The 14,737-nt window shown below is 39.2% G+C and overlaps 1 protein-coding gene across 1 annotated transcript in view; it reads left to right on the top strand.

Moving 5' to 3' along the window:
* The first annotated feature begins 2,025 nt into the window (after window positions 1-2,025).
* phactr4a (phosphatase and actin regulator 4a) overlaps window positions 2,026-14,737 on the top strand; it is a 33,489-nt gene continuing 20,777 nt past the window's right edge. Inside the window, exons 1-2 of the mRNA XM_070984924.1 lie at window positions 2,026-2,329; window positions 13,890-13,934. Of these exons, the coding sequence (XP_070841025.1) occupies window positions 13,922-13,934 (13 nt within the window). The 5' untranslated portion in view covers window positions 2,026-2,329; window positions 13,890-13,921. The remainder of the gene's footprint in view (window positions 2,330-13,889; window positions 13,935-14,737) is intronic.

Here is a 14,737-nt window from a genome sequence, read left to right as displayed (position 1 = left end):
CTCAGCTGTTCTTGGATTTCTTTAGATCGTGGCATGATATTTGGCCTTTTGAGATCTTTCAGCGTACTCCATATTGTCAGACAGGTTCTATTTAAGTGGTTTCTTCATTGTACAAGTCTGGAAGTAATCAGGCCTGGGTGTGGCCAGTGAAATTGAACTCAGCTTTCCAAAAGATGTTGCTAATCACAGTTAATTCATGATTTGACAAGGGGGGCAATTACTTTTTCCACATAGGGCCAGGCTGATTTGGATAACCTTTTTCCTTTAATAATTGAAACCATCATATACAAACTGCATTTTGTGTTTACTAAGGTTATCTTTGATTTACATTAGAATTTGTTTGATGATCTGGAACATTTTAGAGTGCCAAATGTGAAAAAAACAAGAAAATCTGTAAGAGGGCAAACACTTTTTCACAGCACTGTACATACACATATACAGTATATCACCTCCTCTATCGCTTGGATCTTAACATCCCTGGTCCCAATGTCATAAAACTATAAATACAGTCCTTGACCTGTGACCAAGCAAAAACACTGTGGGTTCAAGTCATGAAAGGGTACTATAATTAAACATAGTATGAGGGTTGGAAACCCTGTCTGGGGCAGTGAGGCTAGACTAGGTCCACCTAAAGGTCACTGGCAGGCTTGCTTTTGTGTGACTTTTCCTTCATTCCCAACAATTGCACGCATGGAGAGCTGTTCAGCAAAATATTCAGCACAAACAACTACTCCAGACTGGGAATGGCTGTAGCAGCTATTCTCACAGCAAGCAGCACTGACAGTGTGTTTACTTCCTAATACCAAGAAAACAAAGGGCACATAAATTTTATCAGAGTTGAATGAATTGAACAACTTCAGTATCAGCTCTGGCATCGATGCCTTGTTCTTGGATTACTGCAAACACTTAGAGGACAGTGTGGAAAACAATCTGAATGATTTCTTTTTCTATGTGTGGCTTTAATCAATAAATGTCAACTAAACAGCACAGTCAAAAAGTACAAAATAAATAGTCCTGGTTGTAATTAGTCCTGGGATTAGATGAGTGACTTCCAATGATTCTTAGGTTGAGTTTTTCTTAGCAGACATGTCCACACTCTGTGACAGGGTCTTTAGCAGCCCAGTAGATGGCAGACAACTCTGTGCCACTGATCATGGGTGTATGTTCCATGGACTGTTCTCATGCCATGTAATTCAAAGAATGACCAGAAGAGTTCATAGTATTCAAACTTTTGCTTGCTGGATATTTTACATGACAAAGTACTGTATGAATACTCGTGTTTCAAAAAGAGCAGAGATTAATTGGACCAATATCAGTTGGAATGTGGATTGCGGTGAATTTGAATACTGAACACAGCAACTTTATCAAGAAGATAACACTTTTGTGCAGATTAAAGTTTGTAAAAGAAAAACCCAGTCTTTCTCCTTTCACCATGTCACACATCAATGAAAATATTTGAACATGTACAGTGGAAGAAAATATGGAAAATATCTTCATTTTCTATGCATAGAAATCTTCAGCTGTCTCCTCTATGGATATATTAAGTGGAACTAATTAATACAATATTTCTCACTATTGAATTTTAACCTCACTAGTCAATTATTTCTCACTATTCAGTCACAATCTCCACAGAGGAAGGGTTACATTAATATTTACAATACATCTGAGCATTTTCCTTGATAATGTCAACAGCCCTTGAGGATTACTGCTATTAAATGAAAACAAATTGGACCAAACGGCTGCCGAATTTTTCATGTGTTACATTTCACCCTTAACTAAATGGCAAGTCAAATGTATGAACTTATTAAAAGTGATCATCTGCTTGTATTCAAAAACTATTCAACAAACTGTCCCTTTCTTTGCCATGACTTCAGAGTGTGTTTTTCTTTCATAACGCTCAGTTGGTCACGTGGTTCGTCCAATTTCCCTGTGGCCTGTATTTTTCTCTCAGGTGGGGGAGCGGCCACCCTGCCAAGAAGTGCGCATGCGCAACAGTATTTAATCTTCCTATCGAGTTAACGTGACAGAGCTTTTGACAGCAAAGTGTTGACAAAGAGGATTTAAATATACCACTTAAAGGCTCTCTTAGCATTTGTTGGAAAAAGTAGGCGATGTTTATATGCTCTGTGTTTTTCGCACGCTCCAGAAAGTTACTTTTGTGACTTTATTTAGGTCAAAAGGTAGTTAGTGAAGCTAGTTCCGCCTTGCTTTCTCCCTTTGAGCGACAAGTGTCAAAAGTAATCAGGGCTCAACGAGATAACGTTACGGGTTAAACACGTCTCCTGCCTTTTGGATACATTTCACACAAGTTAACCGATTCCTGCAAAAGGTGAGTAAACTTTGTGCACCGTAATACACTGGTCTTTTTGAAGTAGAACGACAAGTATGAGCGAATGTACGTTAGCTAACAAAGCTAAGTTAATGCTACAGTACAGAGACACCAGTCACCTGTTGCTGGCTTTACCTTAGCTACTTTAGCTAGCAGCAACCAAGGATTAACCTAATGTTAGTAACCTTACTGCTTCCAATATGGTAGTCACAGTCAGCTCAAAGAATGAACAAAGTGTAAAGGACAATATTCAGAGTCTTAAAGTACCTTATGTTTAACTTTTCCCGAATGAGCCTCTGATATCAGCTGCCTGTACCTGACTGGTGTTAGCCTGCTTACATGTACAGTACATGCAGCGTTAACTGGTTGCTGAATCACAGAAAGTACCTTCTGAATGGTTTTTTTGTTTGGTGGGCTGACTGTTGTTTTCAGGTCGCCGTATCACCGTCAGAATGTTAAAACAGAGATTGTTTTCATTGTTTTATAATTCTTCTGAGTAAATTTTCATTCGAGGCGTCACTGAGCCCTCGGGTTTTTGCATGGCAGCTGTAGCATTACATTACATTACATTACAATGACCGTCTGGAGGGAGGCTTCAGGTGCAAACTATTTGGCTACCAGGTAAGAAACTTGCCTCAGTGAAGCATTCCACCGCATTCCATTCACAGGCCCGTCTACTTGTTCTAACAAGTGCCCTGTGCTTTTAGTACTGGCTGAAAGCAAAAATACGCCCCATAGTACAACACGGACTCTTTAGAAAGAGCGAAGACAAAAGGAGCTGCAGCTTATTGTATTTGTTCTAGATAGGCAGCACTGTAATCAGGTCAGTCATGTTATTGCGCTTTGTATACAAATAGCCGCGGATTGTTGCATCTGACCGGGATTACGCCTCGTTTATCAGCAGAAGAGGTGTTAGTAATTTCATCTCAATCTGAATAAACAAAGGTGGGTCGCATTTTGGAATGAGGTTGAAAGATTGGTGTTGCATTGGACTGACATTTATTTTCAGAGGATTCAAATGGTGGGAAATGGAGGCCTATCATAGATGGGAGCTGTAATCCTGTTCATAAGAACACCTTCTTTGGCTGAAATCCAAATGTTGTCTGGAGGTAATGTTTACCTCAGCCAAAGACATAATGTTTTCATTTCAGTTAGCCTTATATTTGTCAGTTTCATATCAGTTTGCTTCGGAGTGTGCCTCAAAAGCTTTTTCCAAGGAGTAGATTTTTGGTGCATATCCAGGAAGGATTTCTTAACGTTGAAGGATGGGAATCGTCCATCAAAGACTGCACATCAAAGATATCTGGCACACATGATCTGAGTACAAATAACATGTTTCTTGATTTTTTTTTCTAGTTTTACTATAATTATAGCAAACAGAAATGAAGCCCTGGCAGAGGTGTGGTCTGTGCTTGTTTTTGTCAAATTTGAGAGAAGAAGCAAACTGTAAAAGTGCCTGAATTTATATATATAATAGAACCACATAGAAAGCAGAGATGTGTTCAGATGTTGTTTAACATTTGAACACTGTGGGTCTGTATAATCATAGGGCTTGTATAATCAGATGTGTGTGCCATTATGAGCTAGCTGTTGACAGTGGCTCATTGAGATCGATGCGGCTCGCTCCCAAAAAACTCCAGCCTGGTTCATCATTTAGTGATAGCCAAGTCTGCAGAATGACCATGGCCCCACTGGCTGATTGTACTCCTCTGTGCTCTGCAGAGCTCTGTCCCTTTCTCAAATGAACTGGCAGTTCTTAATGAGCGAACTGGGAGCTCACAGGGAACAAACAGGATTGTGTAAAATGTATGAATTACCAGTGCAGCGCAAACCAAGCACAGCTGATTTTAAACATTGACTCTCATATCTATTGAGCATGTCAGCTACAGTGTGAAATCTTCCTCTTACATTTCTTAAACTGTATCATTCAGCATGCAGCAATCTTAGGAGCTATTATTGCTTTGCTAAGGCAACATAATCCTTCATCTTAAAACAGCACTTCAGTTCCATTAAAGCAGCTAAAATCTACATAAACAAGGTCTGTTTACAGTTTGGATTGCTAATTTTATCACAAAGGACTATATCTTGAACTTGTTTTTATATTCATGCTAACAAACCTTGTGAATTCAGACAATGTGGTGAGCTGTTGCAACCTGAGATCAGGTATGTTTTTGTATGTTTTATCCAGTTAGCATGATATCAGTTGACATAGGTGGTTTGCAAATTTCTCTGTGGCTGTCCAGAGTGTGCTTAGATTTACACTCTGCTTACCAGTGGCTTAGTTACTAATGAATTGATTTTCAATGCATTGTTTGAAGAACTACGCTGGAAAATTTGTGAAAAACTCTTACTTTTTCTCACAAGTGTCAGATTATTGCTGGATGCAAGATCAGTCATTATTGTTGATAATACTATGATGTAAAATATTTGAAAAATACATCTTTGGTCCAAAGGGGGTGCTAAGATATAGTAACTACAGAAAACAAGAGGTTGAAATTGTGTTTTGAAGAGGAAATCTGAGGCGTAAGATACAGATAACACACTATCGGCTCTGATTCTGATCGTTTTGATTCTTGCATGATTACTAAAAGTGCACTTGGTAGAAATGGAAATCTTTTACAATCTACCAGTTTTGTGGCCTGCATTAGCATTGTGATACAATACATGCATGAGCAACAGACGCTAGCACATGCTAGCAGCTTTTTCAGTTGGTTGCACCAGCACATGATTTTGTTGCAGCCTTTCGTTTTAGATGTACGCATACACCACCATCCATCCATCCATTTTCTATGCCGCTTATCCCTTTCGGGGTCGCGGGGGGCCGGAGCCTATCTCGGCTGTCAACGGTCGAGAGGCGGGGTACACCCTGGACCGGTCGCCAGCCGATCGCAGGGCGCATACACCACCAATTTTTTTTTTTTTTTTCCATTTCTGAAAATGTATTAACAACACAGTAATGTTGCAATGCACCACCATTTTCCAACAGTGTATGACTTGTTCCCACAGCATGAGCCACGCTTAACTACTAAGTTAGCTAATGGTCGCATCTACGATCCTGCAGAGCCCTGAATGCAAAACATAATTGTCAGCCTGTTATTCAATATCAACCTCATTTAGTCGTCTTTGTTTATTGATGTTGTACATGTATATTGATATATTGCATTGTATTGGGGTTGTTGCAGACTTTATTCATTCTGAAATGTCAGTCTGAAGCTATTCTTGATCATTTAAATACACACTAGTCAAGGTATTGCAACTTTATTGTGTAAAACCATATGAGGGTTCACCTCCATAAAAAATGCAGAAAGGTATACACTTGCACTCATGTGAAAGTACTGAAATACCACTGTTAGATCCTGTTACCAAACCTGAAAATCTGGCTGCCTTTATGCCTACCATTCTTTAAATTCAACTCAGTACTGGCTAATGCTTAGATCGTCTTTGTGACCTTCATTCACCAAGACAACATTGAAGCAGTGACTTGAAACTGGACATAAGGTATCTCATAGGTGAGAATATCTCCTCCTCAACCTTTGAATGTGCTGTAAAATAATGAGACTGTGACTGTGTGTGTCTGTCCGTGTGTGCGGTGTGTGTGTGTATGTGGTGTCCTCTGGGCTTCTGCATTACATTGCGGGGACTGCCTACTGGCTCAGCTGCTCTAGTTTACTGGCTTGTATGCTCACACATTAACTCACTTTTGTGTTTGCTTTGCTGCAAGCCTGCACCAGCTAGATGTTGCACTTGAGAGCTGGAGCTCATTGGGGCCTAGTGCTCCAGGAGGATATTTGAGAACAGAATTGGGTTGCAGTGGTGCTGAACTTTATCTGGTGAATTATTTGTGAGTTCAAATACGTATCAGCTTCTCTCTCTCTCTATGGGCAGTTTGGAAACAATGAATAATAGATGGATTAAGCCTTTTTTAAATGGTAAGAAAATAACAAAATGGTGCTATTTTTTTGTTAATTAGTTCAGATTTAGTAGTTTATGTGTTAGAACCATAGGTATCCAGAGAAAATAATAACAACGGCAGTGATTGTGTTCAGCTTGCAGTAACTGTAGTTCATCAGTTTTTCCTTTCACTCCTGACCTGTTACCATTGACTGTATACATGGATGTATTTATTGGAAATAGATACAAAATAAGCAATTTACAGGATCACCCTATGTATTGCACCAAAGTCTGATTCCCAGGGGGAACCAGTAAATGAAGCATTATTGCCTCATAAGAGTTGAGATTAAACTATCATTTTGTTATTGTAGCTCAATTGAGCTCATTTTCGGGAGTTTTACAGACTTTATTTGAGCAAAAATGTCCTGCAATGAGGAGCAGGTACAGTATTTAAAACATGCATGCTGTATGTTTTAAATGTACAGCACAGGCATGTAGTCCTGCCTGCAGCTGTTGAGCATGTGCTCTGTGTACATTTTAGCCTAACACTTGTCAAACCAGTTGGACTGAACCAAAGCTGATCAGGAAGAGGGTTGTCCACTGTTAGAAAGCTAAAACTAGCTGATTTAAAAGTTCACGTCAGAGTTGCTTCTTTAGTTTTCGTGTGAGGTAACGAACTAATAACTTGATGGTATTTTAGTCACTGGTGATGTGGTGATTGTAGTGCAGTAGTGCAGTCAAAGGTTCTGCACTACAATCCAAGAAAATGGCACCTGCTGAAATCGTATCTGCTAAAGTGAGCTTTCTCAGCTGGTTTTCAGGCTGAAGTTATGAAAAAAACCCAGAACCATGAAGAAAAATTGATGTTGTATCTGCCTGGTTTCTGTACTCAGCTGTTTGTATATTTTACAGGAGTGCCATAGTCACTGCTGCTAAGTTGTCCTGCTCCAACCGGACATCACAGTCAAACTGCAAGGAAAAGGTTTCTGGGGAAGTGTTCATCGATGATCAATGATCTTCAGTAGAAGTAAGTTGATGGAGCAAGACAACATTGTGTAGTTGGAAAAAGTAACTAATGTTGGCTTATTTCACTTTTCTTTCATCATTAAACAATTCTCATAGAACCTGTGCTTTATCAAAAGCCCAGAAGAACTTGGCCTAGTCAACCTGATAAGAACGTCAAATGCTTGCCTGCCAGGCTACCCTCTAATGCTGCACTGTACACATTGTGCAGTGAGGTCACACGCACCCTGGGTCTTACCTGTTTGTTGTCAAAAGAACTTTTGACCTTTCAAAGTGCAGCTTGATACTGCTATTTGTGCCCTCCCCTGTCAGCGTCATGATGTAGCTGCACCTACTGATTTTGACCAATTAGATGCAAGGCCAACATTTGAATAGTTAATGTGAAGCTCACTGGGAGAGACACCAGTGCTATCTTTATGTTTGTCAGTGTCAGCTGCTTATCTGTGCTTGTCTTCCTGATCTTGACACTGATCATTCCCTCTGCCCAGCTGCTCAGTCTAAAAACTATAGGACTAAAGTTATGAATTTGTTACTAAATAGTGTTGTTGTTGTTGCCATCAGTCCCTTGAGAGTAATTGAATTGCTTCCCTGCTTTTCATCATCATTTATTTCTCATTTAATAGCTCTGTGAAATGAAGAAACATTAAATGACAGACATTACATTTTGGAGAATACTGCTCTTCAGATCACAGTTGAAACCTGCAGGTTTCAACTGTGATCTGCGATTGACAAGTCATTGATCAGCGTGACTTGTTGACCACTTTTGAACAATATCAGGACTATTACAGGACATTCCTGGCTGGATCTTTCTTAAAAAACCAACATGTTATTATTAGTTACATATATGTTTCCATTAGGGCTGTTTTCATTACACCAGACATTGACTGTGATACACATCACAACAGCCTATCAGCACTGAAGGCTACTGTGCCACAGACTGGAGCTGCTCTGATGAGTGAGTGGGGCTGATGGATTAAGAAACACTTTTCTCCTTATGAAAGTAACACCAGCCATTTTCTGACCAGTGAGAATGGTTGGACAAGAGCATATCGACCAAACAACCAGACATGTATGTGGCACGTGCTGCGACAAATCGATTTGTGCAACACACAAAATGAAATGAATGAAATTACTACAGTAGCATCCGTGTGATATAGCTTAGCAATGCATGTGTGGGACAGAGCTGCTTGTTTTTGTGTATGAATTGATGGCACATTTCTGGCTGCATAGAGTCCATACATCCAACACATAAAAAATACATAAAGAGACATTTTGCTGATTTCCAATTTAAGGTGTGCATTATACACAAAAAAAAGACAGTATATCCAGTGTATCAGCAGGCTTGTGCAGAGTTGCAGTGTAACAGTTCCATATTCTGATAAAATAGTCTTGGTTTTGTGCAAGTGAAAATAAATGGGTTATGGCTGCATGTTTATAAAGAGAGATAACCAATGCAAATTTAGCTCTGATCTCATACATGCATAAAAAGATTGATTACTGATCAATTTAATTTTCTTATTGATATGCAACTTAAATTTTATTTATCATTTATTATCTGACCTAAATTAGCTTAACTTAGTATCAGGGGGCGGCATGTTGGCGCAGCAGGTAGTGCGCGTGCCTCACAGCAAGAAGGTTGCCGGTTTGATCCCCGGGCGGGGCCTTTCTGTGTGAAGTTTGCATGTTCTTCCGGGTACTCCGGCTTCCTCCCACAGACCAAAAACATGCTCATTAGGTTAATCGGTGACTGTTTGCCCCTAGGTGTGAGTGTGAGTGTGAATGCTTGTTTGTCTTGTGTGTTGCCCTGTGACCGGTCCAGGGTGTGCCCCGCCTCTCGCCCATTGACAGCTGGGATAGGCTCCAGACCCCCCGCAACCCCGAAAGGGATAGGCGGTATAGAAAATGGATGGATAGTATCAGGGCATTCTTGTTATCATAAAATCATCATAAATCATAAATAAAGCTAACTTATTGTGATGTGAAATATCAAATTCAGCACGTTTGTAACAGCAAAATATATATTGTAAAACAATTTTCTACCTATGAAATGTTATTCCATGTTTCTTGGTTTTGGCATTTCTTTCATTCCAAATGTAACACTTAAGTCTGGTATTTTCTACTATTTGAAGTTGGGATATCAGTTTTGGTTAATTTTGCTTTTGATAGCCTGACAGCCATTATTCAGTAACTGACTGGTTACTCTTGCACTGAGGAACACTCTGGACTGCATATCCCAATCAGTCATATCCCTTCATGTCCTGTACCAATGGGAGAAATTCCGTTCAAATATAAATCATAAAGTAAATATCGGAGACAGTAATTTTTGAAACGGGTCTAGTATTGAGTGAGAGTGAGAGAAACAGGCTGCAATGTAATGTTTGTGCGTTGTCAAAGTACATCCACTAAAAATGCTTGTTTTTGCCACTGACAGGCTCAGGTTATTATTCCAAGTATCTGACAGCATTATGAAAAGGACTTCACCGAGATGGACGTTAAGAAGTAAGATCCTTTTCAATGAACCAGAAACAGCTGCTGCATCGCTGTCAACAAAGCTACCAGATTCCATTTACAGAAACCATAATTATATCATTGTAAAACCCACTTCTTTCAACCTCGACAGAAAGAAAATAAAAGTTACCAGAACCTTCTTGGTTTGTCTTTCCACTCTTCCAGCAATCACCACCAACTCTGGTTTGGTTAAATAAACCCTTAATTCATCAAACTGGGAGAGCAGAGAGACAGAGGGCAAGCATCAGAGAAGCAACAGGAAACGGCATGTAGAGTCAAATATTTTCACGTTGGACTTCAACAGTTTTTCCCCATTTAAGAAAATGCAGCAGTTACCAGATAACAAAGACCCTGCTCCCAGTCAGCATCACTGAAGTGACAGTTAGTTGTGATGTAGCCTTTGTTTGTGTTACAAGAGTCAGTGTTGTACCGAGGAAAATAGTGGGTGTAACTCCAGTTCTGTGAGTATGAGTGTAGCCCTCTACTGTACCTCAATGTTATGGCAGCCACAGTAAAACACATCATTTTGAATGTGTTAGCTAAAACCATGGCAGTGACAGTATTGCAAAATCCATGTCATGGCATGACGTCACACCCATCATGGTGACAAAACTGGTGTACCGTCCACCCCTACTATAACCCCAAATGAGCCTGCAAGGGAGGAACAAATGAAACACTGCCAAATGAAAATAGGCGCGACACACCAATAACGAGGACCAGTGGCTTTTGTTCTGCTGGTGCAGGGTGGCTCCAAAGATTCGTGGAGACGACTCCAATATAATGAGTAGTTTAATTAAGCAATGTTTGTCTACAAGTTCTGGCCAGTGATTTGAATCTGTTGTGCTCTGTTAAAGAACAAAGAAATCTTTTGGATTCTAGTTTTTAGTTGTTACACCACTTCCCATGTTTGTTTTTTGTAAATCACTAACAAGAAAACAAAAATGCTGTAGAGGTTTATACTATATGATCAATGTGAACTTCATATAAATGATATGGTATGGTGACATACATTTACTGAGATTTGTGCTGCTCATTTGAAGTATAATATCTGAACTTTTTGTATAATTAGAGGGGTTTTGTCCTTGCAATTTACCGTTATGGGCAAATGTAGAAAATGTTTGTCTGACGACATTTTTTAAGGTTTGGATGGTGCCCTGTATGCAACGTTGATGTCCTTTGCCAGTCACATGCCTGTTTCAGTGGAGAAACTGCACAACTTGTGATTGTTTTTAGAGATGGTAACAGATGTTTAATGCAAGTGCTAGGTGGGGGTGACAGGAAATAGAATTTGTATCAGGGTATTTATTTATTTTTATTTATTTTTTTTTGCAGTGACGGTGTCAAATCACTGTATTACAGAAATGCAAGGGAAATTCTACTCAAATTATGATTTGATCTCTTTCACTCTATTAGCAATGTAAGAGTAATGTAACATATTTTAAGAAAGAAAAAAATGTATGAAAATACTGATGTGTTTATTGGCTCCAAATAGGAATGAAAATGAGGTATAGGCCTACATGTGTTCTGGGAGGAATGCCCTGCCCTATAATCTATGATAGTAATTGTAATGTCACTCATTCTCAGAATGAGACAAGGGAAGGATTAGGCATCTCAACAGCATTTATTTAACAGACAACCCAAAGAGTATTATAGAAGTACAACAGTCAGTGTACCATGTCTATCAAATATATTTACTTATGTCAGCAGCAGACACACACACTGACGCGGCATGCAGCAGAGAGGGCTTTCCTGTAACAATAAAACCAGCTGAGCTTGTGTTGCAGTATAAAGTGTGGAGATAAGTTTAGCTCTGACTTTGCGAGACTATACAAAAAGCAACATGAAAAAACAGTAAACCACATCTAAACTACTGCTCTGGTAATTTAATTGGCCTCAAATGAGACTCAGCATTCAGTTTGTCATGACTGGCCCCAATATTAAATATACCAGCATTGCTCCAGCGTGTGGGTCTACAATAGATCCTGCTAGCTGCATTAGCTGTGGAATGTGCTTACGTCAAATTCAACAGGCCGACCAGCAAAATACAGTAAAGCAACATAAAAATGGCAAAACTTACAGGTTCTAAGCTTGAAGTCAGTATTGAACTGAACTCTTGAGCTTCAGTTCTGAAGTGAATCCTGCTTTGGATTTGTCCCTCAGAGCAGTGAAATGATACACACAAATAGAGTTTTCCAGTTATTGTTGTTGTTGTTGTTGTTGTTGTTGTTGTTATTGTTATGGGGATATTTCTATAAAGTTTACCCATTGGATCTTCACTTCTTGCAATGGTGGGAGAGTGTTTTTTGGTTCTTGCAGCAAAAACATAGAAATAAGTGTGTTGCTCATCGTGTTACTGTCCGCATCTTGTTACTAGAGTCGGTGTTATAGCGAGACAAATAGTAGTTACTGGATCTAACTCCAGTTCTGCGAGTAAGAGTGTGGCCCTCTGTCTGAATATCATCACAGCCACAGTAAAACTCGTTATTTTTAGTATGCTAAAACATTTATCACTGTAATGACATTATTGCAAAATCCATGTTATGGCGGAACATGACAGTGATAAAACTGGTATACCATCCATCCCTAACTTGTGCTAATAATATATAATATATAATATAGCCGCTTGAGACAGACAGGACAGTCTAAGGGTGTGTGAGTCAACTTCGAGCATTAACGGTTACAAATGAGATGTTTGGTAGCTGTAGAAAGATTGAAATGTTTAAAAATGTTTATACTTTGGACTTAAGACTACACATTTTGAGTGTGCTTCCAAAGCTTGATGAGGATGATGAGAATCAAAAAGCTTTAATGGTTGGAAATACCAGAGGGCAGATGTGGGTTTGGTTATCTGCAGTTCTTCAGTTTGTTTATTTATTTGTCTTCTCAGTCAGTCTCGTAAATTTTTCCATCTTTGAAAATGTGTTTTTTTCCCATGTAAAATAACAAGTTCCATGCAATTTAATTGTATTACAATACAACTGGAAAACAAGACCCCTCAAGTATAATTTGAAAGTCCCATGATATGCTCCAACACTAGAAATAAATAGACATGACAGCTAGGCTGTAGTATCTGATAATGACTGCAGCCTGAGAAAAATTACCCCATCATTGAATGTCTCATTCCATCACACAGTAACAGTTATTACCTTCTGCATGTTTTCACATTGTTATTTATCTGGTTTTGGGATTTTTTTATTGCATAAAACCTAGTATTTTGTGTTCACTTTCTCAGGTTTGGTTCAAGCACAGTTAATCCTTTTGTATCATCTTTGAGCATTTTACACATCACTTAATAGAAGATGATTATAGAACACAGCTGCTCACAGCACGCTCATGCTTCCCACCCCATCTTGTGCGTGATTAGTTTGAACCAAAGGGATTAAAACTCGTCAGCAATACATTAGATAAGATGACATTGAAAAGTGGATTGTGGTTGCCTTTCATTCTTTCATTTTAGTTCCTCAACTCGTGGGGTAGAATGTAATTGCGTTCTCTTCAAAACTGCAGCCTCTGTGATTGATGCTGAGAAGATGTATATTTTTAAATGTGAACATGTGATTGGTTGATAGTTTTTAAATTGGGACAGCGTTTTCATGTCTCTTTTAAAGAAATTCTGAATTAGACCAATTAATTAGCAGGATTCAGAAGGAGGTAGAGGTAGTGTGTGGGCTAATTCACTATTTTTGTCTTTGCCCAGTCAGTCAGTCAATCAATCAATCAATCAATCAATCAATCAATCAATCAATCAATCAATCAATCAATCAATCAATCAATCAATCAATCAATCCATCCATCCATCCATCCATCCATCCATCCATCCATCCATCCATCCATCCATCCATCCATCCATCCATCTTTATTTATAGAGCACTTTTCATACAATGTAGCACAAAGTACTTTGCTAACTAATGAAGTGCTCTGAGAGCCATTCATTGATTTACTGAGCAATAATGGACATCTGGATAATTCAGTGATTGGAAAAACTTTTGTAAATTCCTGTTAAACTTGCCATAATCCCCCCAGACTCCCAAGTGACACTTATGTAATGAGGCACAGCCATATGTTTAGAGTGAAGAGGTAATCTGATGTATTGTGTTATATTTTTCGTATACATTTCATAATCTTATGTTTGTTTCAGGAGCTGCTGACTGTTGAGCGTTGGACACTGTGATGGAAAAACCTGGTAAGATAACCTCCCTTTTTAATAAATGCTGCTATTTAAGATGTATGTATAGTTTAAATATTTTACGTTTGCTGTGCAGTTTCTCTTCCATTGTGCTGGATAAGTATGTCAGCAAATGAAAAAAGATCCTAAACCCCCAATTGTACATGTTGAGGACAAAGGTTTTGTTTCAGTGTATGTGCTGGCAGTAGTGAGACTGATGTTATCTCAACAATGGTATCATGATGACAGAAAGTGGTGAGTCAACAAACAGTGTAAGGTTATGAAGCTGTCCAGTAAGGGGTTGGCCCTGTGACGCATTGTGCTGTTGACACTGCAGCTATCTCATTGGCCCTCACCCAGAGGACACACCTGTAGGTTAGCTGAGCCGGTTTCCCTCGCTGCCACTCATGGCCTTGTGTCTTTTCACTACTGACCTCGGTCATTGACGACCTCAACATACTTCATAAACAGAGGATCTTTGTTCTGTAGTTGTGTATTTGCAACATCTGTGGGAAAATACCTGGGATGGCTGTTCAGTCGGAATGTACTTGTGAGTAAACCGCCTTTTTGTCTGTTGCTGGGATGAATGATTAAGATTTACATTTCAGTTCCTTTAAACTATTGTTCTTTTCTGACTTTGTTGAAATAATAGTTACAGCTTGATGGAGACAATATTGAAATCAAATGATCTGTTATTGCTTCGGTCCATTGACTAAGTGGACTAATACAGGACATTGGAATGGCTCTCACTTTTTAGGCAACTGGGCCATGACAGGAACAGATTAGGGAAGTCTGATCTACTCAGCCATGCCTGGCCATAG

The sequence above is a fragment of the Chaetodon trifascialis genome, chromosome 17 (assembly GCF_039877785.1).
Source record: "Chaetodon trifascialis isolate fChaTrf1 chromosome 17, fChaTrf1.hap1, whole genome shotgun sequence".
In the NCBI taxonomy this organism is placed as follows: domain Eukaryota; kingdom Metazoa; phylum Chordata; class Actinopteri; order Chaetodontiformes; family Chaetodontidae; genus Chaetodon; species Chaetodon trifascialis.
This window is presented reverse-complemented; position numbering and strand designations above follow the sequence as displayed.